The following is a 26,817-nucleotide window of genomic DNA, read 5'->3' on the forward strand; positions in this document are numbered from 1 at the left end:
TAAAGAGTTATTGGCATTCGGGGACCTTTCAGCAGGATCCTCAGAGCTAACTGTTTCCTTCTAAAGGTTTACACTTGAATTCACAAAAGAGCTGCGGTCAGTCTTGAGTAAAACACAAAATTGATTCCGATGACAAATCCCATGCGGCCCTGAGATAAATAAAGACAAACTAGATTCCTCCACTTCTCCGCTGTTGCCTGGTGAACATGAACGCGCCTTGCCCCACGCGCTGCTGATGGGAGAGGGAGAGAGAGAGGAATGTGTCGTGTGCGCGCCGGCCTGTGTGGTGGTGGTGTCGGTGTCGGTGTTGGTGTATGTGGGAGCAGGAGGAGAGACTCTGCAGTGTCTTGGCAGCTGCATTAGTGCATCTCCCACCGTCCGCGATGCCTTCACGGCCAATGCCTGCCTCCTCCGCGTGCACTTGACAGCAGATAACCGACATGAACTCGTCGGGGAACTGAGCCGGACATCCACGCTATCATCTCGGTATCTATTTATGCCCCGGAGACGGTCCGGAGCGCTTCATTCACGCACCGAAACCCCGTGACGAGAATTGTTAATGGAAAATGGCGATAGGCAGAAGCTCTTGCAGCATCGTCTGCTTGGTATCTATTCAGATGATCTTGATTTTCAGCGCATCGTGGCCTGGAGCGGAGGGTCTCACGTTCCCGCAGCAATACACGTAAGTAAAACCCTGATTGAAAACACAGCGGGGCTCTGATGGGAGACAAGTTTGAGCTTTTCCAAACAGCCTTGTATGAATAGATACTAGCCTACTAAATTCATTCTGGTTTATTTTCTGCTCTTATGTAATTCTTTGACAGTGTTGGCTTTTGCATCAATGGAAAAGGCAGGGTATTAAATCTCAGTGCTGTAAGGTGTAGTCCACAATATGACTTGGCATGCATAGAGCTGTGGATATTATTTAAAAGCCTTACATCTCTCACATGTCCGTGTATTAATGTCACTGAAGATCTGAAAATTGCTCTTAAAAACAACACAAGCCTTAAGACCGATTCAATAAAGGCTGCAGCATTTGAAAAATAATGCAGCCTCTCTCTCTCTCTCTCTCCTCGATGAGTTTCAACCTTTATTTTTTAATCAACCGAGCACAGCAAGCTGTAGCATACATTTGACCCCCGAACCAAATGTTGTTTTCTTCCATGTCAATTTCATTTTATTCTCGTTTCAATCATTCTGCCTCTGTTTGAATGTAAAGTATGGTGACAGAGAAGTTCTCGTTTTGACACTTCTACTTTAAAGGACAGTCAGTGAAGTTGCAGGTGACAGGCTGCTTAAAGCTGTGCAGTTGTTGTAAAACTGAAAAAGGTTTTTTTTTTTATTGTATTTTTTCCCCTTGTGTTCTCCCTTGCTGTTCTTGTAATAGAGTATACCAGATGTTTCCATGCAGGCTTCCAAGAAAAGAGGAAACAATTCCTTTCGTTTCAGAAGACTCTCCTGCAACCTCTCAAACGGCTTCGTAGTCTTTCATGTTTAGTTCTACTCATAGAGCGAGAGAGGTGTGTGTTGCATAGAAAAGAAAGATCTGACATTTTCTCTCGATTTTAAATGCATCCTGTGCTTAGTTGCTTAATTCCTGACCTTTAACCTGTTACTGTTAAGTACAGCTGGCACTAAACTCGAGACTCCAGTTATCTGGGCCCTTCTCCAAGCTCTGCAATCAGGCGGCTCTGGAGGGAGGAACAGGCCAGATGGTCCACTCATCTTCGGGGCACATAGTGAGGGATTTCTGTCCAATCACAACTGGAGTGCCGAGGTGTATTTGCCAATTAGGAAAGGGGTCTATAAATCAGGGGGGTGCGAGTGTACATGTTTGTGTGTGTTTTATGATTAATTGGGTTATTTCATGTAGGATATAGCTGCTGCTTACTCCTCCTCCTCCTCCTTGTCCTCCTCCTTCTTTCCTCTTTATTTTTCTGCTGAGTGCTCTGAAACAGCTACACAGCCCTCTGCCCTGGGTCTCTTCATGTAAGCTAAATGAAGCAGAATCGCTACACTGAAGAACAGCATCTCATTCCAATTAAGAATTAATACTGCAGCAGCCAGGATTTATTCCCCTTGCCCTCTCCCCCGCCTTACTGTACCGACTGTCTGTGTCTCTGCAGAAAGATACAGTAGGTAGATAGATAGATAGATAGATAGATAGATAGATAGATAGATTCAAGATTCAAGATTTTTATTTGTCACATGCTCATACAGATGTGCAGTGAAATGTAAAGACTGTTCTGCAAGGCCATGCAATAACACTCAAATTACTAATACACATATATACAGTAAAAATAGAATATAATGTAAAAAAAAAAAAAAAAAAGATAGATAGACAGATAGATGGATAAAGAGAGGAGGAAAGAAACACTGGTGATGCTGATCAAGCATCAGTCACATCTAAAATAAGACAGTGTCTGAAATTCTCTAAAGTTCTCGGTCAGTGGATTAGCAGAGCCCTGTTGGTGCATTTTTGGTGCACTTTTAGACTAGGCCGTAAATGGAGAGAAACCCACATGAAAAGAAACAGCCACTTCATGTGCTAGATCATGTGACATCATTAAAAAAAATCCTTAAAATCAGTCTGCTGAAATCTGCTACATTCGCCTCTCAAAGGAAGGCATCACATAAAATGTTTTTGAACCACATGGTTTATTATTAAGTAGAACTTAATAGAGAAGCTGATCACAAGTTCTCAGAGCCTCAAGGGAACTCTTCAAATGCCTTGATTGAGAGACCCAAAGCCTAAAATAATCAATTAACAGTCATCTGAAGTGGAGATTTGATCATGTTTGTTCACTTTTTGTCTTTTAATAAGGTTTCTTTTAAATGTCAAATCTATTATTTACCTCTATATTTTTTGTAACAGCTGAATATTATATTGATTTCATTTTAGCTGACTCTGGTCCTGCATGGATGGAGAGATTGACTCCATCCATGTAGATGGAGATACTTCAACATAGATCAGTAGGCAGACAGACAGACTGACAGACAGACAGATGACACACACACATGTACATAGAGCTGCCTATAACCATCTGTTCTATCTGCTTCTCATGCTCCACCTATCACTCAGCTGCTCCACCCTCTCCACCCGTGGCTCTCTCTGCTGTAAGTGAATGTGGGTCACACCACACAGTCCTTCTCGCTCTCGTCTCAGGAGAGTTTGAGTAAAGCAGGTAACTGAGAAGAGGCACAAATGCAGCATGCTGCACAGCCGCCTCAGCGCAGAGCTGCGATCCAGAGTTGTTTGACGTCCCACTGGGCTCAGAGGAGAGGAAATGGAGCACACAGTGTAAAAGTTAGGACTGAGCCTCAGCTGCACTGACTCACACAGAGGAAGCCGATCTGCAGCTCTGTGGGATAGACTCATACAACATATCTAATTTATTCATAACCGGTCTGGGTTTTATACTTTAAATGGAAATCTTGAACACTAGAGGAACTGACTCGTTAAAAATTGTGCCGTGATTGTAATGATTAATTAACTACAGTGGCACTCAGAGCATGTCGACCTTCACGACCTTGACACAGATCTGTATCTTCTTCGAATAATTATAAATATTTCACAGAAAATAGCATACACATGTGAAAACAGAAGGCACTTTATCCTTATCTACATACAGTATGCACAAATGTCAAATAAAGATGGAAACTTATCATATCTATAAGTGTAGTTATAAAAACGGTATTTTTGGAAAGAAGAAACTTGAGGTTGTTTGTGAGTAGGATTTGGATTGAATTTAAATAGTCCAAATTTGTAAATGTCGTTACATGACCAATACTTGACCAGTTCACCAAGTGACATGAAAGGGAGCTTGTTGTGTTTCAGTAATTCTCCTGACAAATGCACAATTTAGAAAGAAAAGATCCCTTGCTTTGTAGATTAAATGTAATGATTCAATTGAATTGAAGCACAGCGTTACACCAGTCCGCTCTTGACTGTCTGTGTCAAAACTGTGATCTCATCCAAAATGAAGAACCAAATTCAAACTAAACTACCTTCTCAAACCAACAAGTCCAAATAATCAGAGCAAATGACACTGAAAACGCTGACCAAAAGAACAAATAAACAATATTTCAATGTGTTCATGCTCAAGACCAAATTAAATATATTTTTCTCTGAGCAATAAAGTTATACAGATAAAATACACAAGTTGATGATGTGTCTCTTTAAAGTTATGTTTTTAAAGGAAGGATGTGTGAAATTTTATACATAAATACAGTAGAAATCAAGTTTATCCTGTAAATGTCTCTCTGAGTCATGACTGTCTACAATGAGTGAGAAGCGTGAGTCCCGCCAGCTGTACTGTTGGAGTCGTGTTTACATCATGTTTACATGGACGGGACGGCCTTGCGTATAAAAGCTGTTTCAGTCGAGGACCAGAAAAAAGAAGAATAACTTGGCCAACTCACTGCTTAATTGGATGTCACGTACATGTGTTTAGATCACATGTCAATTTTATGTGTAATATAAAGCTATGAGTTAACTAAAGTGTGCTAACCCTGCTAACACAACAATGCAGGCCACAGGCAATTGCAGCTCGAGCAATGGACAATTTTGCCCGCTGCTTGCACTGCTTAATTATGGTGCGTTCCAATTGATAACTCCTTCACGCAAACGCGAGTGGAGAGGGGTTGGAGGTGAGCCGCTGGAGGAGAGCGGAGGCTTCAGAATTGCGAAGGTGTCGCCAAACAGCAGCTTGTTTTGGTTGAATGCTGGTGCTAAAGGGCGACATCTACTAGCTTAAAAAATGTAAAGATGTAAAAATGTGAAACGTATCTCAACTATTGGCTTTAAAAGCATTTGAAATGCATCTACTTGGTACCATAAAAAACTGACAAAGAAAGTGACAAATATTTGATGAGAACTTTCTCATATAGCGTGACAAACCGTAAACTGACATGACATGAACGTTCTTTTACTGGTTAAGAAACACACACTGATGATATCGCTTATAACTACACCCATTAATAATCCTGAGTGATGAAAGGACCCCTTTTTGTATATGTGCAGATTCCTTGAGCTTATGCACTTTATCATGTACTTACTGTATATATTTATACATTCAGAGTTGCTCCTCTTGTGTGATACAATTTATAAACTCAGACTCATTCAGGTTTTAAAAATGTATATTTCAGGTCTATAGTTTTTAGAAAACAGCGTCAAATTGTTTTTTCCAATACTATTTATATCCTTATGTTATACATTTTATTTCTGCCATATAAGACCATAACATATAACAATAGTGTGAGTCACAAGATGCTGACTCACCATGTGTAATGTTTTATATTTGGAAATCTCTGGAGCAAAAAAAAACTGCTTGATCAGCAAAGGTGCTGTTGGTTTAAGAGTTACATTAATCACATTAACACGCCCCTACCCAGTGATACATATCAGGGAAATTCAATTTAATGACAACCACAATATGTTTTTTAAAAGGCTTATTTAAAGATCTGCTGCTCTTTTTTTTCCCAGGCACTCCTTTTCTTGTTTGTTCTTTTTCTTCTTATTGTTGCAGCTGCCTCCACTGCCTCAAGCTGAAAATAATTTCACTTTTAAATCTTGCTTTGCTTGTCAGAGGCTCTTTGTGAAGTATTCAGTCATGTCTTAAATAGGCCTTCAAAAACAGCAGAAAAAACCTTACATCTCAGTTTTTCCACACCGGCCCTTTAACGTGCGTGGCATTTTTCTGTAACTCACAGGTACATTTCTGGAGTTTTAACAGTCTAGTTCTCTAAAGAGGGCTTTCTATAATCAGGCCTATGAATCTTTCACATGTTAAATGCAATGATGTCTTGTAACTCACCTGGGAGTTGTCTGAATAATAAAGAATTGACTCTCTGGGCACTGACAGGATTCAGGGCGATTTTTCTTGATATAAAGATATCGTTTCTAGTTGAACAAATGAGGTAGAAAGCTTAAATAAATGCTTCTCCTGTACATAGTTCTTTCCCATGCATTTGTCCAGGCTAAACAGCAGGGCAACTAGTTGAGTCAATGAATGAAGGTTTAACCATTGAGGTGAGGCAGGTGAAGGAGGGAGATGCAAATATTCATTCATAGATCACTGGAGTATTTATTCAGAGTTTCTGGAGATGGGTAGCAAAGACTGAGCATGAAAGCGTCTATGGCAGAAATCCTACAGTATTTACAATATCTTCAGTCTTTTAAAGTATGTTTTTTATTTCCCCTGTGGCTTATGGCATACCATTCGGCATGGAATTGATGTACCAAACATGAAAGACATCATTCCTTTTGCTGCTGGGTGCTGCTTTTGTTTTGACAGTGTGTGTTTGACAGTAGTGCTGCATTTAAAGAGCTGTTTGGAATGAGGTTGTTTTTATATTAAAGAGGACACATTTAGAAGAAGGTAAACATAGTGCATATTTTATATCTTGTGTGGCTTACAGTGTGTACTAAACATCATTTACGTACACTGTGTCCAACATTTTCTTTTTTAACAACTGTAGTAGTTCAAATCATGTGAGTGATAAGGTTCCCTATAGATTTCAGGCTGGCTCGAGACTAAATATTCCAAAAGTGATTAGTCGTCATCTGTTTGCTTTTAAATTAACTATTTAAATAATTTATAGTTTTAGGCATCTGAAAACAGTTTGTGTTCCAGGGCTGTAGTTTTAGCAAATATCTCAGGAGGAAGTGCTGTAGTACGAAATATCAGCACAACTGTGATTTGGTGCTAGACATGCGGCTGCAGGGTGAGAGAGATAACCACATTTTGAACAACACAACTCCCTTCGTTGTGATATTGTAGCATACAGTATTAAAAATAAATAACTAACTGTCCTTCTTAATAATTAATTTGGCTTCTCCAAGACAACTATTTCTGGACCTGAACTGAACTGGACTGTTGCCAAGCAACACAAAAGCAATTTCCATCATCGTTGCTACTTTCTGTGTTTCCATACATTTCAGCAGTGCAGCTGCTTTGTATTTTATACCTTCTCTGGAGGTCTATGGTTGACTGTTGCTTTGGTGGCCTGTGTGATTCTGAGGCACCAGCTTGACCAGTCAGAAAAAAACAGTGGCCAGTGTCCAAGAGTTGAGTATGTAGTCAATCTAAAATCATAGTATGTAGTTTTGTGAATGACAGAAATGATGTATACTCGATTTGACAGACTTTTTAAGTATGATATGGGAGCACACTGATCATAAAATCGCCCCAAAAAGCATTGCAGCTCTCAGACGGTTGGAGCTCGACAGCCAGCTAACAAGTGGTGTACAGATGAAAATAACTGTACTTTAATACACTAGATATGTTGTCAAATAACACTAAAATAACAATGTTGTTTTATTAGTATTGAACTTGTGTATATTATTGTTGGATCACAATGTCGCTTGGACCAGAAATACACGTTTGATGTAGTCACGTGACCCGTAGTTTATTATGTTGCTAATGACATATTAGAGGTTGGGTTAGTATGCATCATATTGAGAATGTAGTTTGCAGTCCGGATGTGGTTTCGGACACAGCTAATGTCTGCTGTAATGCTAATTAAGAGTATTTTGAACACATGGCTGAGGTGGAATGATCCACATAGTTAAAGGTCCCAGTGCTGTTGTACTCGGTTTCAGCACTCACATAATGATTCCAATCTGATGACTGGGTCATAAGTAAATGTTGTAAAAATTTAATGTTGAAGGTAACTTTTTGAACACTATGAAAGAACACAAAACTGATGTCAAGAGTTAAATTATGCAAGTTCACACAATAAAACAGAGCTGCTTGTTGAGGGCAATGCGAACAGCAAAAGCACTAAGGATTGAGGATGAGTGAGAATGACCAGCCGATTAAGAGTTTTGTTCATTTATTTCTAGAGCGTATAACATCCTCTATTAATTTTACCCTGATTAGCACCAGGGTGTGGCCTCTAGGTTACCACAGAAGAAAGCCTAGCATCACAAATACTTTCACTGCTACTTAGTTGGCTGTTCATTTTTCTTACTACTACTCTATGAACCTTAAATCGAGACCTTTGGTTTCTTTAGGCAGGCTACAAACTGGCCAGTGAAAACATTCATATAATGTCCTCTGTGGCTCTGGAGGGATCTTTCCAAACTGTGAGAAAATAACTTTGAGGATGCCATAGAGATGTCATCAGGGTTATCCTGGATTGGCCTTAACTCGGTCTGCATGCGTAATGGACACTGGACTGTCTGTATTATTATTTGTGGGCTTGGTGGTCGATAGCACTATCAGTTATCTTATAGAATTATTATATCACAATTTATAGCTCTGAATTACAGTACGGGTGAGTGGGTGAGTACTTGGGCTTATTTGTGGTTTAGAGAGGGAGCGGGTCAAAGTGAGCAAGCGTAAAAGAGGCTGGTTTCCGCCTTAAAAAAAACAAAAAAAGAAACTGAACTGAAACTCAAACTTCTAGAGAAACACCATATGCTGCTTTGTCTGGCAGGATTGTGAGACATCTGATTACTTGAATACGGTATGTTAAAAAACCTCTTCAACACACCCAAATATGTGCACAACCATGGAAAGGTTGGTCATTTAAGATGTATACTAGATTTTGTGTGATACAGGAGCACACTGGTCATACTAAACAACACCATATGTTTCACTCAAGTCAAATAGCAGCGCTTGTCAGTCAGCTTACTTGCAGCATAGTTGAAAGTAACCGTACTGTAATAATTTGTTTTATATGTTGTCAAATCATATGAAAATGACCATGTAGCTGTATTAGCAATGAACTGATGTTGTTGTTGAATTCTATTTAAGGTATGACAGTGGCGCTAGCTTGATGCTAGCTTATCTATAGCTCGGAAATACAGACTGGAAATATGCCATGTGACCTGTAGTTTAGTATGTGCTAACGACATTCTAACGGTCGGATTAGTATGCAGTATCCTGTTTCAGTAGGCTATGTAGTAGGCAATATGTTAGCACGTGTTTTCGGACACAGTCTTAGGTTTTGTCCATTCACAAACAAGTAGTGTAGAACTAACTTTTCCATTTTTCAGTTTCATGAAGTTATTTTGCGTTTCATGAAATATCTTTATGTGTCATGAAATATTTTAGCATTTTGTGAAATACTTTTGTGTTTCATTAAATGTTTATGCTTTAGTGAAATGTTTTTGCACTTGACCTTCAGAGCCACCATAGTTAGAGTTGCATTGAACCTCATCTAGGCTAAATGCTAACATCTTGGAAGTATTTTAAAAAATGCACTCGACGTGGTGTCGAAATGAAGTTTCATATCATCCTGGTCATAGTTGAGTATTGGATATATACTTAAACAGTCTGTGGAACTGCAAAAACAAAATCTACATTTGACTGCAGTCTGTGAATATATGCGATCTTCTGAAGAACAGATTTAAACACACGATCAAAAGCTTTTGACAAGGAGAGAAACGTCTCTGAGCAAAAATATTAATTCAACTTTAGTAGTGTAAATCATCTGAACCTTGATTTGATAAGGCCAGAGGTTGTTAAATTGCGCAGCTCTTGAGCCACAAGTAAACCGCCTTTTTATTGAAGCCCTTAACTCCCACAACCCGGTGGATATTTTGTATCTCCTGCCTCATTAGCTGCTCTATTTTCGGGGCTCTGCTAGAAAATCCATCTGCACTGAGTGATCCATGGCAGCCACAGGAGGTTTAAAAGCTATTTACATACTTACTGAATAATAATGTATCAATCTGTTAGTTTTCTTTGCTTTGGAAATACACTGTCAGAATTATGATGATGAGTCACCAAAGCTGATTACCTGGCTTTTAAACATCCAGCAAGCCTCTCACTCCAGTATTGTCCATTGCTTCATTTCCATTCCTTTTGTATGTCAGTGAAAATTGGACAGAAACTTGACACGGTCAATGGTGTAGTACATTGTAGTGAGTTTGAAAAGTTGTAGTTGATACGGCCGTTTTCAGTCATGATTAGCTTCTTTTTTTTGTCCTACGTGTTACGGTCTTCTTCTCAAATGTCTGTGTTCACCCTGCTTCATATCAAAGGACTGGATGACTGTGCCTTATTGTTTATGTTTGTTGTTGAAGCACATTTTTATACATCATGAAGAACCAAAAGTAATTTGTATTATATAAATAATTTAAACAATGCACAGGATGTAAATGGATGGGGTTATTTTTAAATCACCAATGTTTACTGTAAAATCCTCTCTCTCTCTCTCTCGTGCTCTCTCTCTCACACACACACACACACACACACACACACACACACACACACACACACACACACACGCACACACACACACATGTTTTCCACTTGTTTGTGCTGTGTGTCAGTCAGCCTGTGATGTCTCTCCACAGGATAATGCACTGGGCCCGGCGCATCGAGCAGGAGATTGACAGAGTGTTTCAACACATCACTGGGGCTCAGCAGTTGAAAGGGGTGAGTGTGTCTCTCTCTTTTTACAGTATTAATGTCTTACTCATCGGAGCAGTGCTTTAATTCAATAAAAAAGATGCACTGAGCTGAAAGCTCAGTGTGCAAAAAAGCTATTAATCTGTTAGCTTTAGCAGCTGAAGTTTAGCAGGTTCAACAAAAAAAAGTAATGATTTCTTGTGAAGGATTAGGCAAAGACACTTGTCTTTTGTTTTCAATGGACATGCAAAAAGTACACTTAGAGCCCTTATTTTAATCAGTTTCTAGAAAATATCCTCTTTTTGGAATATGTCTTTGCCATGTTTTTTTCTTTTTGAGTACTTTGTGTATTGTTTGCTTTAATTATCAATCTTGAACGCTATTATTCCCACAAATGAATAGAGAGGCCTGAACACATGCTGGTTACATTTAGAATATCTTCAACTTTGTTTCCTTAAGTCATGGGCTTAATAACACCTACATTTATCAATAGTTAGCCAAATATTTCAGAATATGATCATATAATGCCTTTTTGGGGGTTTTCTGTTTTTTCATTTTTCATTCATGTACATCATACACTGAAAACATGTCTACGTACAGTTGTAAAGGCCTGGGCGAGAGCTGAGGATATGCACGTAAGGGCATGAGGCGAGCGGGCGTGAGGCGAGAGGCGTTCAGGCTGCAGCCATATCCGATTCTGCCATGTTGAGGCACATCATTTTGAATATTTTAGGACAATATTTGAAATCTATGCCACAAAGCTGCATCACACAAGTCTTTAACTCTTGTTAAAAAAAACTAAACAATTGGTCATTTTAATATGTCACTTTGAGCTTTTCTAGCTTATGTTTGCAAACGACTGTATTTATAGATTAATTAGGAAAATATTATTCTTATAAACCATTAATAAAACAAGTTGTTGAAAATTGTCCTCAATTATTTAAAGCAAAGCCTGAAACTGAACGTAACTGTACTGATCTCTGCTGTAGCTTGAGCAGTATCACGGAGTTAAACCCTGGTCTAATATTACACTGATTTTAAATGTCTGATTTCTCTCACTGTTTTGGTTCACTATGTCCCTTTATTGGCCAGAACTTTATCAAGATTATTTGATATCTTGGCTTTAACAGGTGTCTTCTTATGAATGGCTGTCCTTTCCCTGGTGAAAAAGCAAATGCCAGAAACCAGGACCAAAGATTATCTGTAGGGGGCAAGAGAGACCCACTCGGTGAGGATGTGTGGGGGCGTTCCCTCAGCAGAGAGCAGCCGCTCGTGTCCTCTCTGTTTGTGTCAGAGCAGAGCAGATGGTCAGCCTGCAGCCTGCACAAATGCCTTCATGTTAGACTCACTTGTTCATCCCCTCCACATTAATCCCTCCATCCTCCTGAAATAGCCTGGATGTGGTAAAGAAATTACTCTACTCCCAAAGCTCAGAGCAATTTATCCTATTCTAGGAAACACTTTCATTTTTAATTTACATTTGACTTTTTACACATTAAGACACTTTTGACGGCTACAGAAATACAGCCCTGCTCTTCATATAGTCTATTTTTACTACTTGGATTACTTTCACATGATATGGCAGGACACATTTTTGATGGTGGTGTTTTAATGTGAAATCTTGAAAACATTTTTCTAATGTCTGTCATCCCGTTCACAAACTGTGTCAATGGTGATAGCATGCATTTGATTATAAGAGATGTAAGAAAGAGCAGTGGTGTAGTGCCACCAAAATACTGAGTGCTGTTTGCTCATATCGGTTTTGACCTGGCCTCAGCACTGAGCTTTCAATGTGCAACCAATGAGAGTGCAGCTTTAAGTGACATTGCGACTCATGCAAGCAGAGATAGTTTAAAAAAAAAACAAGTTCCAAGACAATTTTTATGACCGCAGCTGTTGTTGTTGTTGATTTTTTTGTTTATAAATATGACTTTGTGTTTTCATGATGTAAGCTGCATGACTTGTTCTCTGCAAGCTGCACCATGCGCTATTTGAAAAAAAAGCGAATTCCTTGTCAGGTAAAATTAGCCTAATTGTGAAGGTTTTTTTTCATAAAATGGTTTAATTAACCAAAGGTATTTCAGGACAGCACACCAAAATCATATATTTCCACTTTTTTATTCCCACAGAGTCTGAGTTTGTTTTCCTGAAGCCACTGAAAAAGGGCCTTACTCCAAACGTCTGCAGCAATGAAAAAAGTGAAAATATAAGATTTTGGTGTGATGTCCTGAAATACTCCCAATACAATTTTTGGTTGAGGAATCAGCACCCATATAAGTTATTTTGAATTAATTTTTGATATTCAAATTGCAATTTTGACCTGATGATGGAAGATGAAGATAAAAAGTCTTCAAATCACCAAAGTGCAAACAGTTTACTTTAAGGGCAACAAGTACATCTGTGCTAAACTTTAATTGCAATCCACCCACTTGAATTCAAGAAAACTAATCGAAAACAACATGATGATTGTTTAAGTGAATATTATCAGGTCCTATATGTCCTTTTTATATAAAGTTATTCATTTTGTTAAAGGTTTGATCTGCTTCACAGCCTTTGGCCGTAGTACAGCTTAGTGTTGTAGTCCTCGAAATCGGTCACTTTTTGAAGGTCACTGAAGGTCACGGCCTCGTCTCGGACTGGGCAGACTCCGGATTTTAGCACTGTAAGGCTATTTTCCCACATCATTACTTTGATTCTAAGGAAAGTGCCCCTTTCTAAAAGAACAATTAACTTTAATTCATAATTAGATTTTAAATCCCCATTTATGGCCACAACCTTCCCGCTGTTATGGTCTAAGTGAGTGAAATGCACACTACACACAAGATGAGGATTTTTCAGTGATATTTATGGTCTTGGTCTCGACTCGGTCTCGATTCCTAAGTGTCCCGGTCTTGGAGCACTCTCGGCACGAGGATGTCTTGGTCTCGGTTAGCGTGGTGTGGACTTAACACTAGTACAGTTCAATACTGGATTCAGTCCAAGCAGAACTTATCACCTCTCAGACAGAACACATTTCACAGAAACACCCTGCTCTTCACTGCCTGCCAATAAAGCATCTGGTCAGAGCACAGCATGAGTAATGTCATGAAGTTGATTTTCTCTAAAATTAATTTATGGAGAGTGCTTCCATATAGTATATTTCCATGTTTGAAAAATGTATTCATCGAGGTTACTGTCTCCATTTCTTTCTCTTCTTCATCTTGTCCTGACAAATAAAAACACACCAGACAGAGAGCTTATATCAGAGTGCTGCAGGTATCTAGACTCACGCATCAGATCAGATGATCATAAACCTTGTGAACTCCCCAGTCCCCATGGTGTCTGTGTGCAATAATATACAGCTGCTGCTATGTTTGTGTAGTAAGAATACATCACAAAAGGAAAAAGTACCTGGCTAATCCTGAATGTGACAAGAACAGCCATGACAGTTCCTCTTTTTGCTTCAGCAGAGGTTCTTTCAAAGTACTTGCAAGCTTCGTGGACAGATTAGCTTTTCCTACATGAAAGGAAGGGTTATTGATTGGTTTCAATCAGATACCTCACTTGTGGGTTCGATGAAATGCTTTTTCTGTACGCAAGTTTGCCTTTTTTCACCTTGAGTTGAAAATTGTTCAGTTAAAAAGGAGGATGTGTGATTTGAGGCTGATTATGTTATCTTGTTACATCATTTGATTTTAATTGCAAATGTATCATTCTTTTTCTTTCTTAGATCTATCCTGATCTTTCCTCGTGTATCCTCTTCTATCTAGCAATTAAGAAAATCAATTCAGTATGCTCATGCACCAGAATGCTATCATTTCATGGCATTTTCACATCTTTGTTTTGTAAAAATAATTTACAATTTATAGTTTTGCCGACAGAACTTTGAAATTCTAACATCACAAACAATCACACAGACAATGCCCACCGCCCATAACCTGCACTAATGGTAACAGATTCATGACAAGTCAGCAAAGACAATATGTAAAAGGTTACAAGTCATCAATAGCAGGAGATTATGTCAGCAGAACCAACCCTAATAGGATGAAGGTGCATCAATTATCGCTCTCACTTTTTCACTTTGTCCATTAAAAATGTACAGATTTACAACGAGGAGAGACGGCGGTTTACTCTGGTGAAGAATCAGCCTCGAAAGATAGTTGAGAGGGTGGCCTCAGACATCGAGAAACTCCTGGCTAAGAAACGCAAAGCACTCGATGTGAGTATGAGATTCTTACAAATGAACACTGAGCTGACCCCACTCACTGTGCTGCGTTTTACCCCACTTATGTCTTTTGTTGTTTTCAACACAAATGTTTGATTTTTTTCCTTACAATTGAAACAATATCAGTACTTAATTGTGTAATTTGGAGTTATAGAGTAATGTTTCAGTTGAGATATACTTTTATTACATGTAATGAAAATCTGCATTTTCATATCTAAGTTGATTTAAAAAAAAAAAAAAAAATTCAAATGTCTTCCGGGTTTTAGATATGATTGAGATTCACTGGATGAGACTGAAGATGTAGTTTGTTTGATCCTGTGGAAAAATAACTCTGCTGACAAAGCAAACACTTCCTGCAACACTAGCATTTAAGTTTAGTAAGACAGGGCCTGAGGACTCAACATAACTTTCTAACATTTATTCACAAAATGTCAAAGATCTGTCTGTGTTTTTTACGTCTTCAAAACGAAAGCTCAGCTGCAGGTATATAAAGTGGAAATGTTTTTTTTATGGTTAGTTTGAATCACATAAACTTACAGATGGCTGTAGTCGGAGCTTATTTAATAAGACAGAGAGGAATTTGATTAACATCATCCTTTTGGTTCAAAATGCAGAGCTACATTGTTTAAGAATAAAAGTGGGGGCTTTGTTAAAGGTTGTTAAACCCAACTCAACTTATATTTATATAGCACACAACACTAATGATCAAAGTGCTTAACAGAGCTAATAGAGGTGAAAACAAAGCATAAGAAAGTAACCGACAAAGGAAAGAACAACATCAACAATAAATATGAAAGAACGGTTAACAACTATGTACAGTGTAACACAAAAACTTAGAGTTATGGATCCCTGAGCTTGATCTGTTATAGAGAATTCAAGGCAATTGAGCAGGAGTATTTTTTAAGGTGAGTCTTAAAAATGTCAATAGTGGGTGAGAGATGGATGTTGGAGGGGGAGAGCTCCATAAATAAGAAATGTGACATTTAATCGTACTCCTCTTTTGTGTTTTTCTCTCTGTTTTTCAATTTCAGAGGTTAGCGAGTGAAGCAGAGCGGCTCCAGCGAGAGCATCTTTGGCAGGATGGAATAAAGGTAGTGTTTCAAATCTTAAACAGGGATAGAGATACAGTAAGATAAAACATATAACTGTGAAGCCTGCTGGAATGATGATTATTGAAAAAAAAACACCTCAGCCTCTCAAACTAAAATATCACAGGATAGCTATGGTATCTGAAGAACACCCACTTTTTATGTCAGAGTAATTGCTCGAGGAAAATCTAAAAAAAAACAATCTCACATAAAGAACAAACAGAGAAATTATGGCATTAGAACGCTGAGTGTTCATGGTATGATACTTTCAAACTTGCACAAAACACCAAACAACTTCCTGAAGTTTTTAGGGTGAGATGCATGTATGAATGCAAACAGGCAATTTGTTCCCTCCGGCATTACCCAGAGTCGTTTTTGACAGCCCCCTGGTATAGTTCTTGCATGAAGTCAGGGTGAGCTGATGAGTTTTTACACCTACCAAGGCATTGTTTGTTTTACCACTTCCTGTCATTGTTACAAATGTTTACAGTTTTGTCTGAAGTGCACTGTAGCTTATCCATACAATCTGTGACGCTCCATATTGAACCATGAAGAAATCAAACATATAACTTAAATTGGTTTACAAAAGATCCAGACATAATAGGTGTTTTTTTTTATCTCTCTGTTAGTTGCTGCCATTTCAAGTTAAAAAAAACAGTAAATAGAAGAGCTGACCTGAGCCATTATGAAGTATAGACTCAGTGCTGCTGCTACTAACAAAAAAAACCTCACATAGTAGAAATGTAACACAGTCATATTTAACCACTGATCCTGAGCAAACGGGCGCTGTGACTCTGAATTGGATGACCTGGGAAAAAGGAACATTTACACCAGTCAGCCAGTCTCATCCCTCAGTGCTCAGCTGGCTGAAACTGATGACTGAGCGCACTCAGACATGTACTTCTGTCAAGTCCCACACACATTGGCATTCCACTTTTCCACTTGGTCTGCTTCATTTGCCCAACAACATCAGACAGGGTGTAATTCCATCCAAGCACAGGCAGACACAAGTGGTTTTCTTACTACTGGTTTATTTGACGCTTCTCCTCCAAATCCAAATAATTAAAACTAAACACAATAGAAACATGACAATATAGATAATGTAAGCTAAACAGAATGTATTGCATGTGCAGCATTTTAATAAAATTTGACAAAAAGACAAAACTTGGCTGCATGCTACAAAAGAGGGAATAGTATTCAGAACTTCTACTGGAGCATTAAAGTTCATGCTTGCTGCTTACTTGCCATGTTGAGAGTCTAACTCAAGCAATAGCAGCCAAACAACACTTCAAAGCAACTTCAAAATAAATGCACCATAACTTTGACTAAATAAAATAATGAATTATAGTGTTATGTATGGTATTGTACCAAATGCAATGGAGCTGATCCCAGCTGCCATTGGGCGAGAGGCAGGGTACACCGTGGACTGGTCGCCAGTCAATCACAGGGCCACCATACAGAGACAATCAACCAGGCACACTCAATGAAGAAGAAAAAAAACAGTCTGATTGTTTTGTTCGAATCAGGTCTCGATTTAGGTTTTTAGATAGCCATAGATGTTTACATTTGAAACTTCTTAGAGTAATCAATCAATTCCATTTTTTTAGCATAAATCAACCAAGAGATGTTTTTGTATGTGATTAAATCCTGCTGACAATTTCTGGTTTATATGTACATATGTTCGATGTGTCCTTGGGCAAGACACTTAACCCTGAATTGCTCCCGCTGCTTCGGTGGCAGTTTATGAATGGATTAGTTTCTTCTGATGGATGATACTACATAGCGACAAATACCATCAGTGTGTGAATGGGTGTGAATGGGTAGCTTTGAGTAGTTGGAAGACTAAAAAAGCGCTATATAAACTAATGCTATAATGCTACACATTTTTCGAAATGTACGTCTTTTCAGCCGTTACAAGGCCTTTACTCCTGCAGACCACCGTACATTCAACTCCTTTAAACTGACTGATAAAGAGCGCTAGCTGATCATGGAGGGAAGCTTTTAGACCTTCTCATGTGAAGACAGAAGATCTGTATTAATAACAGCAAGCAGACGGTTCGCAGACACAGACTTGTCATAAAAGTGGAATTGAAATATAGACCAAAGCGCTCTTAGGAGATGAGATTTGGTCATCAGAACAGGCCAAAAATAGGAACAAAGCAGCCCCTGAGTAAGTGTCATGCTTATTCTGAAGTATGTTAAGGCTCCACAAAAACTAAGTGGAACAGATGGCGATGCTCTACCAAAAGCTTGACAGCCTGTCAGCTGATTCAAAATGTGATGGTGCAGAGCAGAAAACAATAGAAAACATTTGGTGGATACAGATTCACAAATGTGAGGATTTGCTGCTTTTCCCGTTCTTTCTCTCGCCTTAAACGTTTGATATTGTCACTTTTCAAGAGACAGAACGTTAATTTAATGCACAAAATTGATAAATGGATAAGCGAGGTTTTCCTATAAGCAGTTCAGTCCATCAAAGTACAAATTGACAGAACCAGTTCTGGTGAGCAAATGAGCTCTGGTGCATTTTTCGTATCTCTTTAAGTGATGCTACATGTTGTTCCCGTCTCTCTATAAACAGAGAGGTAGCTTTAAGGAATGAATAGCAGCCTGTTCCATATAAATGGATAAACAAATGTTTGTAAGATGCTTTTTTACTTAATTTATTTTTTGATTTACTTTTTCCACATTGAACATGAGGTTCATTTATAATAAATCAACAAAAATGTGTCTTGTTTTCATCGTCTTTTGACTTGCCAGTCCTTATGATAACTCGTGTTTTTTCAGGGTTGTCAAACCTGCAGCTTTCTCATAACTTATGTTCTCTGCATTCTTTTAGGAGCTGGACATGGCTTATTATGACTCAAAGGCTGAACTGGATTATGTGAGTAAGGGACAAAAAAGGGTCAAGTAAAGTAAGTATACTAGTGAGGATTTTTCTGACATGCTTTCTTTCTCTTGTTCTCAAAGTACTCCATGGACGGAGAAGGAGAGGTGGAGAATCCTTCACACATCAAGCTGGAGTTTGTGTACGATCCGAATTTCAAAAACAACGTCAACTACTCGTACACAGCAGTTCAGATCCCCACAGACATTTATAAAGGAGGCACGTGATATTCTATATTACAAAGCAGCGTTGATAATCAAATGTGTTTGTGATTTATTGCAATATATTTTACATTTAAAGAACGATATATGAAGGTGTACATGTTTTTTTCCCATCAGCTCCGGTCATTCTGAATGAACTGAACTGGACACAAGCTCTGGAGAAAGTGTTCATGGAGAACAGTCAGGAGGATCCGTCGCTACTGTGGCAAGCGTTCGGGAGCGCGACAGGTGTCACACGCTACTACCCAGGTACGTTTAAACAACCACATTTCTGTGCTTCCTTAATGATGCTGGACATGAAGAATGACTTCTGTATGTCATTTCAAATTGATTGAACATCTCTTTCTTTCTTTCTTTTTTTAAAGCTACGCCATGGAAAGCTCCTGATAAAATCGACTTATATGACGTCAGGCGGAGGCCCTGGTACAGTGCTGCTTTAAATACATCTCATGCATGTCATATTTCTGTAGTCTTACAGAGTTGAAGCATTGCATCCTCTTTTCCTTTTCCCTTTCTAACAGGTACATCCAGGGAGCCTCATCCCCCAAAGATATGGTCATTCTTGTTGATGTGTAAGTATAAGAGAACATTTCTCTGTTTTGCAAAATAATTATCTTGGGTTTATTTCCTGGCTTACATGTGAAGTTTCCTGGCAAGAAGTATATGTATGCTTCAGTCAGTGTCCCTGTGAGAATGGAAAAAAAGCATCGATTGCACTTCCCTCAGTTTTAAATAATTAACTGGTGTTCAAATCCATCAGGGAAGTTTTCCTGAACCTTTCTTGCACTTCTCTTTCCCACTCAACAGTAAGGTGAATAGATTCTCTTCATCTGGTTTTATATCACATACATGAGCTGCTTCTGCATCCACCTCAGCCCACACGTTAGCAAAACTGAAGAAAGAAGGAAAAAAAAAAAAACAATTATATATTGTCTTGAAAAAAGAGAAAGAGAGCACCTAGCTCTGACTCTGCACGGAAACAGGCTGAATGTGCAGCTCATTCTGCTTATCATGTGTAACAGCCTGAAGCTTACGGTAAAGGTTATCCAGACAAGAAGACAAAAGAAGGCCAAGGAAGAAGGGGAGTTTATCATTTTATGGAAATACACTTCATCACTTATGTAAGGAATAAGGAGTGTCAAATAAGGAGAAAGATAATGTGTGTCTGTTGAGGTGACATCTAGCCTCATATTTCCCCTGTATAACCGGAAGCTGCTTTACTGCTCAGTTATTAGAATACTAACCACCACCACCCCAATAAAAAGGGGGCGTTAACATTTAGACCTGGTTAGCTGTTTCCCTACTTTACCCAGTTTTAATCAAAGGCTAAGGTCACAAGCCAGCAGATATAAAAACGTAAAAGTAAAGAAATTAAAGTGGTATCACTCTTCAATCAGGCTTTTCCACGATCACTCTTTTTTGTTGCTGCTTCTCGGGTAGATCACAGAGCAGTGTGTGTGTGTTTGCTTTGCTGGTGTATTCAGTCTCATGGTCATGTAGTAGTCTGTTGTTGTAACTGCTCTCTAACCATGATTGTATGTAGTGAGGTGTAATATCTGGTTCATTGGCACTCTGTTCAAGGTTAATCTAATTACTAAATTGAATATGGACGAATAAGAGAGAACTCCTCATGAATACACTTTCATAAGCATGAAACATCGCATTATGTCAAGATGGTCACTGACACACCTCTTCAGGTACCAAAAAGAACAATGAGTACACTGTACACACATACACTGGGCATTTTGAAACTCTATGTGAGGTTTTTTATTGCTATAGTTTAATTTGGGGTTTTTTCACAGATCATTAAAACAATACTTCTAGTTAATATATAGAGAAATGAATAGACTGAGAATGTTTTCTTATTAGAAAAAACAGTTCTTGATTTAATTAAATTATTATTATTATTTAATTAAATCAAAATATATATCGCAATATATTGTATTGCAATATATTGTATCGCACTTCTCAGCATATAAGAAAATGTTTAAAATCACAATGATATCTTATCCTGACTCAAGTATTGTGATAATATTGTATGGTGGGGCCTCCGGTGATTCCCACCCCCTAATATATATCCCTATGTGTGTCTTTGATTGTGATGATACTCGTGTGTTTCCTCAGGAGCGGCAGTGTCAGTGGACTCACCCTTAAACTGATCAAAGCCTCTGTGATGGAAATGCTCGACACTTTGTCTGACGATGACTACGTCAACGTGGCAAGGGTAAGCATGTGCTTCCCTTACTGCCCCTTTATCACTGATTATCAATCTTTTTACATCTCTCTTTCTTGGCTCTGTTGGAGCTTGTTTCCTGAATTTCAGTTTTTTTCTTAAACTGAGTCTCCTGCTGTGTTTCAGTTCAATGAGAAGGCTGAGGCTGTGGTGCCCTGCTTTAAACATCTTGTTCAGGCGAACGTGCGCAACAAAAAGATCTTCAAGGACGCAGTGCAGCAGATGCAGGCTAAAGGCACCACTGACTACAAGTCTGGATTTCATTTTGCCTTCAACCAGCTGTTAAATGCAAGTCACATATTGATTAACATCGACAGGGGATTACTCACAGTTTAACTGTATCGACTAACCCTGCTGTTCATTGTCATTCATCTCCCATTTCAATGTCTTTTACAGAAAACGAATGTCCCTCGGGCGAACTGTAATAAAATAATCATGTTGTTCACTGATGGAGGAGAGGACAGAGCTCAGGACGTCTTCATGCAATACAACTGGCCCAACAAAACGGTTGGTTTGTTCTGATCATCTGACCATATCAGACACCTATCAGTCACATCCGACATAAGAGAGATGCAGTGCGTTTACAAACCCATGAAAACTTTGATTTGAATTTGTTCCTCCCAAGGTACGAGTTTTCACCTTTTCTGTCGGTCAACACAACTATGATGTCACCCCTTTGCAGTGGATCGCATGCACCAACAAAGGTGAGCTGAGTTTATATGTGATCCCTTTCTTTTTTTATCACCCAAATCAGTTTCCAAAGAGCAAAGTTAGAAAGTTATTGTGAGTGAACCTCAAAATCCCATTGGAACTATACTGAAATGCTCCCTGTGATTCAAGTACTTCCTGTCAGGAATCACTGCCACTGAGATATTATCAACAAAATTATTTGAATTGAAACATTAGCATGTTTTTAAAAACCATGATATAGAGCGGTGGTTCTCAACTGGTGGGTCGGGACCCAAAATTGGGTCGCAGAGTTGTTTTCAGTGGGTTGCGAAAGTGTGCTCAGAAATAAATTTTGTCTAAAAGTCTATGAAGAACATTTGTTCTGTTACTGTTTGAGGTCCTAACTGCACTATTGTTCATTAAATGCATCTCCTTGGTTAAAAAATATCTGAAATTTGGGTCGCGATTTCTCATTAAGGAGTTGGTGGTGGGTCCTGAGGCTAGACCAGTTGAGAATCACTGATAAAGAGGTCTTTTAGAAGTTAATATAGCAGTTTGCAATCAAAGTCCTGACCTTTTTTGTAGTGTCAAAAACTGACTTGAAATGGTCTGTTGCTCTCCTGCCATGTACAAAGCATCGTAAGTAAATTGAGCTGACGTATTTTTAGCTCAGCACAGTATCTTTTATTTCTGTTTATCAGACCCACTCAGCTCAAACTTTGAAGCAGTTGTCTGCTGTCTATTTATTCATTGATGCCCAGACAAGAGGATAAATGAATAAATAACTGAGCCTAATGTACAGTGCAGTGCACTGACCCTGCTAATGGGTCTGCCTTCTGTAGGCAGACCAATGCTGCTCAGAAGTCTGTTTGTTCAAACAGAGGTCAGTTTGGCTCTCGGAGATCAGATTTGTGCTCTGTAGGGAGCTGACATTGATCTTTCCAGGAGACTTCTTGTTTGCGAGGATGCTTTGAGCTCAAGCAGGACTCAATGCAGTGACTCAGTGCCACTCAGAAAATGTGTGCAAGAATTGCAGCTTTTGTTATCGTTCTGACAAGAAGTTTTCAATTCAAACTGAAGAACGAGGTGTTGCAGGAATAGGAAGGTCTCAAATAAGTTGAAAAAGAAACTGAAATGTTCATCTGATTACACGCATCAAGTCATATTTTTATATAATAGCGCCTGGAGTGAGTGAGCTTCACAGCTGATGATGACACATGCAGCCTGTGTTTGTGAATGATGTGATTTTTATGAAATGCATGAATCACACAATCGTTCTTATTGACCATTGAACATTATAGCCTGCTTCTTTTTAGTGCCTTATCACACTATAGGTGTTTGGTTTTAGTATGCATACATATATTTGTGTAAAAGTTTTGGGATTTATAAAATATAGAAAATACTTTTTTTTAAACAAATGTGCAGGTTCCAGCCTCCTAATATTGTGGAGTTGATGATTTTTGGCCTTTCAAACTCTAAACTACATATATTCAGGATTTACATGTCGTTCTTAAAAAGAAGATATCTAATGACACTTTTGTTCTGACATTTTATTGCAGTAATAATACTGAAAAATGAATACATGGGATAAGTTACTTTTCCCTTGTTAAACTTCTATGAATGTAACCCCAAGTTGCAGACCTATTGCACTGAGAAATAATCAGAAATACTTTTCCATGGAGCAGATTCTGATAAGACCATCAGGTTCCACAAGGTCTCAGGTGAACTTCTTTAAGCTCCCCTTTTCTGTGGGAGTTAAGTGACTGATTCACCAGTCTACTAACACTGAAAATCTGGAATATTTATGAGCTCTACTCTTGTTTGTTTGATGTGTGTGTGTGTGTGTGTGTGTGTGTGTGTGTGTGTGTGTGTGCGTACGTGCATGCGTATGCGAGAATGTGGTTTAAAGCATTTTCTCACACTCCCTCTCCCTCTCTTTTCTGTTTGTTTTCTTGTTTGTCTTTTTCTCTGCTGCTTGCCAGGTTACTATTTTGAGATCCGTTCCATCTGTGCTATAAGGATAAACACCCAGGTGGGTTTGTCTAGTGCCCCCGACACAGCTGATCCCCTGTTCGCTGTTCCTAATTCTCCTTGTGGTGCTCATATGCTCTGTAGAAATATCTTCCTCCATGTGTAACACACCCATTACCCCCATGGCCTTATGTTGTGGGTTGTTTTGAAGCTTCTGCCAGTAAAGTCACTTTTTTTATTTTGTCAGGAGTACCTCGATGTGCTGGGACGCCCCATGGTTCTGGCAGGCAGTGATGCCAAGCAGGTTCAATGGACCAACGTGTATCAGGATGCTTTGGTGAGACTGCATGGCCCTTCTGGTTGTATTTGATCAAATGTAGTTAATGCAGAAAACATAAAACCACTGAATCATACACTTGTATTTTATATGGGGATATTCTCTTTTGACTCTGTAGGGTCTTGGCATGGTAGTAACTGGGACTTTGCCTGTGTTCAATCTCACCATGGATGGAAACTCACAGGTAAAATGGATAGTGCTATCAAAATTGTAAATATGTTGCCGGTTATTTTCACTTTTTAACAGCTTTACACAGCGGAATGATGTGTAGCAAGGGGGTCAAGTTCAGAATTGAACCTACAGCCACTGCAACGAGGACTGTAGCCTTTCTACATGGGGCGTGCAACATAACCGCTAGGCTACCTTGTGCCCCTAAGATTCGTAAATTCGTACAAAAGATGAAGTCTAAAATCAAAATGTTTTACTTGATTCCTTTTTGCCAGATGCAGTTCCTTTTAGGTGCTAAGCTAACCTGCTGCTGTTTCTCCCCCTGCGTATTCTCTGCACCAGCGTACAGCAGTTATCCTCTCTAACGCTCCACAACAAAACAAATCATCTTTTTTTTTTGCTTTCTTTGTCCAGAATCAGCTGATATTGGGTGTCATGGGAGTTGACGTGCATCTTGATGAGATAAAGAGACTAACACCCCGATACAATGTATGTACATCACATTAGCACCTCTATTAGTCATATTATTCTTCTTGCTTGTAATGGAGCGTACAGGCTGACTCATCACTACTTTTTTAACAGCTTGGAGCCAATGGATACATATTTGCCATTGATCCCAATGGATATCTTCTCCTTCACCCCAATCTTCAGCCTAGGGTGATGTATATATTTAATATGCAGAAAAAAACACATTACTATGCAGGTAGTGGAGACAGGCATATGGTTCACTAAAAAAGTAAGACTTTCAAACTCTGATTATGTTTGAGATGATTATGATGCTGATGTACCTGTTCTACATTTGATTTGAATGAAATTGTATTTTTCTCATTTGACTCCTCTTAGCTGGTGAACCTCCCTGAGCCTGTAACGCTGGACTTCCTGGATGCAGAGGTGGAGGACAGCAATAAAGAGGAGGTTAGCATTTAGTGACTAATGGGACTTTTAGGTTTCAGGAATCTCCTCTTCCTTGCTGTTGCTTAGCTCATGTCAAACATTATTACCAATCCGAAGAGACAGGATATGCCTCAAGACAGTTTGTGGTGATCTTTTCAAGTAAACGAGGCCAATGAAACATATATTTATAGCGTGTTCTGGACTAAAAAAAGACTGTTTTCATCTTCAGATCCGGCGACAAATGATAGACGGGAGACCAGGTGAAATGCAGGTCAAAACTCTTATCAAGTCAATTGATGAGGCAAGTATTCTCTTTCTTGAAAGCTTCATGTTAAACCTTTTCAGCTAGATTGAAGATGTCATTTAGAGTTCATTCATGTGTGTTTAAAACAAGAAGATCTTATCAGTTAAAAAATTTAACTTTAAGAAATGGGCAAACGGTTTCTTTTTATTTAGTTCCAATTAAAAATGTACTGAGACATCTGAGACATGTATCTGAGACATTGAACAGACTATAGACCTGGTCCATGACACGTGAAATGTATTATCTAACCTACTAATCTAATCTTAGGAGAAAGAGTTGTATGTAAATCTGTGCTCTCAATTTACAAACTGTCTGCTCTCAGGTCTCCATCCTCGCAGACAGATCTCCTTTCTTCTCAGTTATCCCCAGGGGGGCTTTGTAGAAATGAGAGTAAAAAGTGAAATCCAAACATTTTTACTTAAATTATTAAACACTGTAGAGATATTCACTATGTCAAAGTTGCTGTCCTAAGCACAGAAAACAGCTCTACATGTTGGAAAGTATTGATTTTAAATCCAGATCCTGTATTACTGTTATGCTTGTTTGTCAGACTATGACTGTAACATACAGCCTGACAAACATAACATGTACAGTAAGAAGCACAGTGTTCCTGTCACTTTGCATTTTTTTTTACAAATTAGTTATTAAAGAAATTGAGTATAATGTTTACATTTAACTAAAATCTTCAACATAGACTTTTCCCATGCATATGTACAAAACTGATTTGCAGAAAAAGTGACAGTTGTAGAAAATCCTACTCTGAATTGTCAAACTTTTGGCTGCAGCAACTCTTCAATTTGTTGAGCAATTGCCCAAAACTACATCTGAACTTTGAGAGACATTTTGATGATGTAAATTGGACAAACTACTAAACTAAACTTCTGTTATAAACACAGTCAAACCTCCAAAAAGCCACATCACGCAAATGTTGACTCAAGTCATTAAAATTCTTGTTACCTTTATTATTTGGCTGAATTGTCACAAACTTCTTGTTAACTGCAGCAATACATCGATGAGGTGTTCAGGGGTTATACCTGGACTCCGATCAATGGTACAGATTACAGGTGAGCTGTTTTTATGTTGTTAGTTAAACATGCAGCTGTGGGCTATAAAAGACTGCACTTGTATCTTTATTAACATGTTTCTGTTTGGATGCTGCCCCCTGTAGTCTGGGTCTGGTATTACCCCCCTACAATGAATATTTCATCCAGGCAGACCTGAGCGATGTGATGCTGCAGCTCCAGTGTGAGTACAAAGAGGCAGAGCATTAAAGATTCTCTTTGATCAGACCACAACACAAATATGTGATTCAAATACTAACATCAGCCTCTGTCTCTGACACAGATATGCAGTCACTGCTGCCCAGCTCCTTTGAGTCTGCAGGACATGTGTTTCTGGCTCCAAGGTGACCACCACCTCTTTTTGCTTCTTCTGATTTTACTCCGTTTTCGTCTGTTTGTATTAATCCTGCCCTCTG

General features: G+C 38.8%; 1 protein-coding gene across 1 annotated transcript in view; it reads left to right on the forward strand.

Moving 5' to 3' along the window:
- The first annotated feature begins 299 nt into the window (after positions 1-299).
- LOC109990358 (voltage-dependent calcium channel subunit alpha-2/delta-2) overlaps positions 300-26,817 on the forward strand; it is a 36,989-nt gene continuing 10,471 nt past the window's right edge. The window contains exons 1-23 of the mRNA XM_020642465.2: positions 300-682; positions 10,310-10,391; positions 14,446-14,562; positions 15,600-15,659; positions 18,496-18,540; positions 18,627-18,762; positions 18,882-19,013; positions 19,130-19,187; positions 19,286-19,336; positions 20,889-20,988; positions 21,124-21,285; positions 21,394-21,504; positions 21,623-21,701; positions 23,649-23,698; positions 23,885-23,974; positions 24,093-24,158; positions 24,557-24,631; positions 24,725-24,799; positions 24,986-25,057; positions 25,266-25,337; positions 26,343-26,404; positions 26,509-26,585; positions 26,685-26,745. Coding sequence (XP_020498121.1) covers positions 567-682; positions 10,310-10,391; positions 14,446-14,562; positions 15,600-15,659; positions 18,496-18,540; positions 18,627-18,762; positions 18,882-19,013; positions 19,130-19,187; positions 19,286-19,336; positions 20,889-20,988; positions 21,124-21,285; positions 21,394-21,504; positions 21,623-21,701; positions 23,649-23,698; positions 23,885-23,974; positions 24,093-24,158; positions 24,557-24,631; positions 24,725-24,799; positions 24,986-25,057; positions 25,266-25,337; positions 26,343-26,404; positions 26,509-26,585; positions 26,685-26,745 — 1,949 coding nt within the window. The 5' untranslated portion in view covers positions 300-566. The remainder of the gene's footprint in view (positions 683-10,309; positions 10,392-14,445; positions 14,563-15,599; positions 15,660-18,495; positions 18,541-18,626; positions 18,763-18,881; positions 19,014-19,129; positions 19,188-19,285; positions 19,337-20,888; positions 20,989-21,123; positions 21,286-21,393; positions 21,505-21,622; positions 21,702-23,648; positions 23,699-23,884; positions 23,975-24,092; positions 24,159-24,556; positions 24,632-24,724; positions 24,800-24,985; positions 25,058-25,265; positions 25,338-26,342; positions 26,405-26,508; positions 26,586-26,684; positions 26,746-26,817) is intronic.

Source organism: Labrus bergylta, chromosome 5, assembly GCF_963930695.1.
Source record: "Labrus bergylta chromosome 5, fLabBer1.1, whole genome shotgun sequence".
Lineage (NCBI taxonomy): Eukaryota > Metazoa > Chordata > Actinopteri > Labriformes > Labridae > Labrus > Labrus bergylta.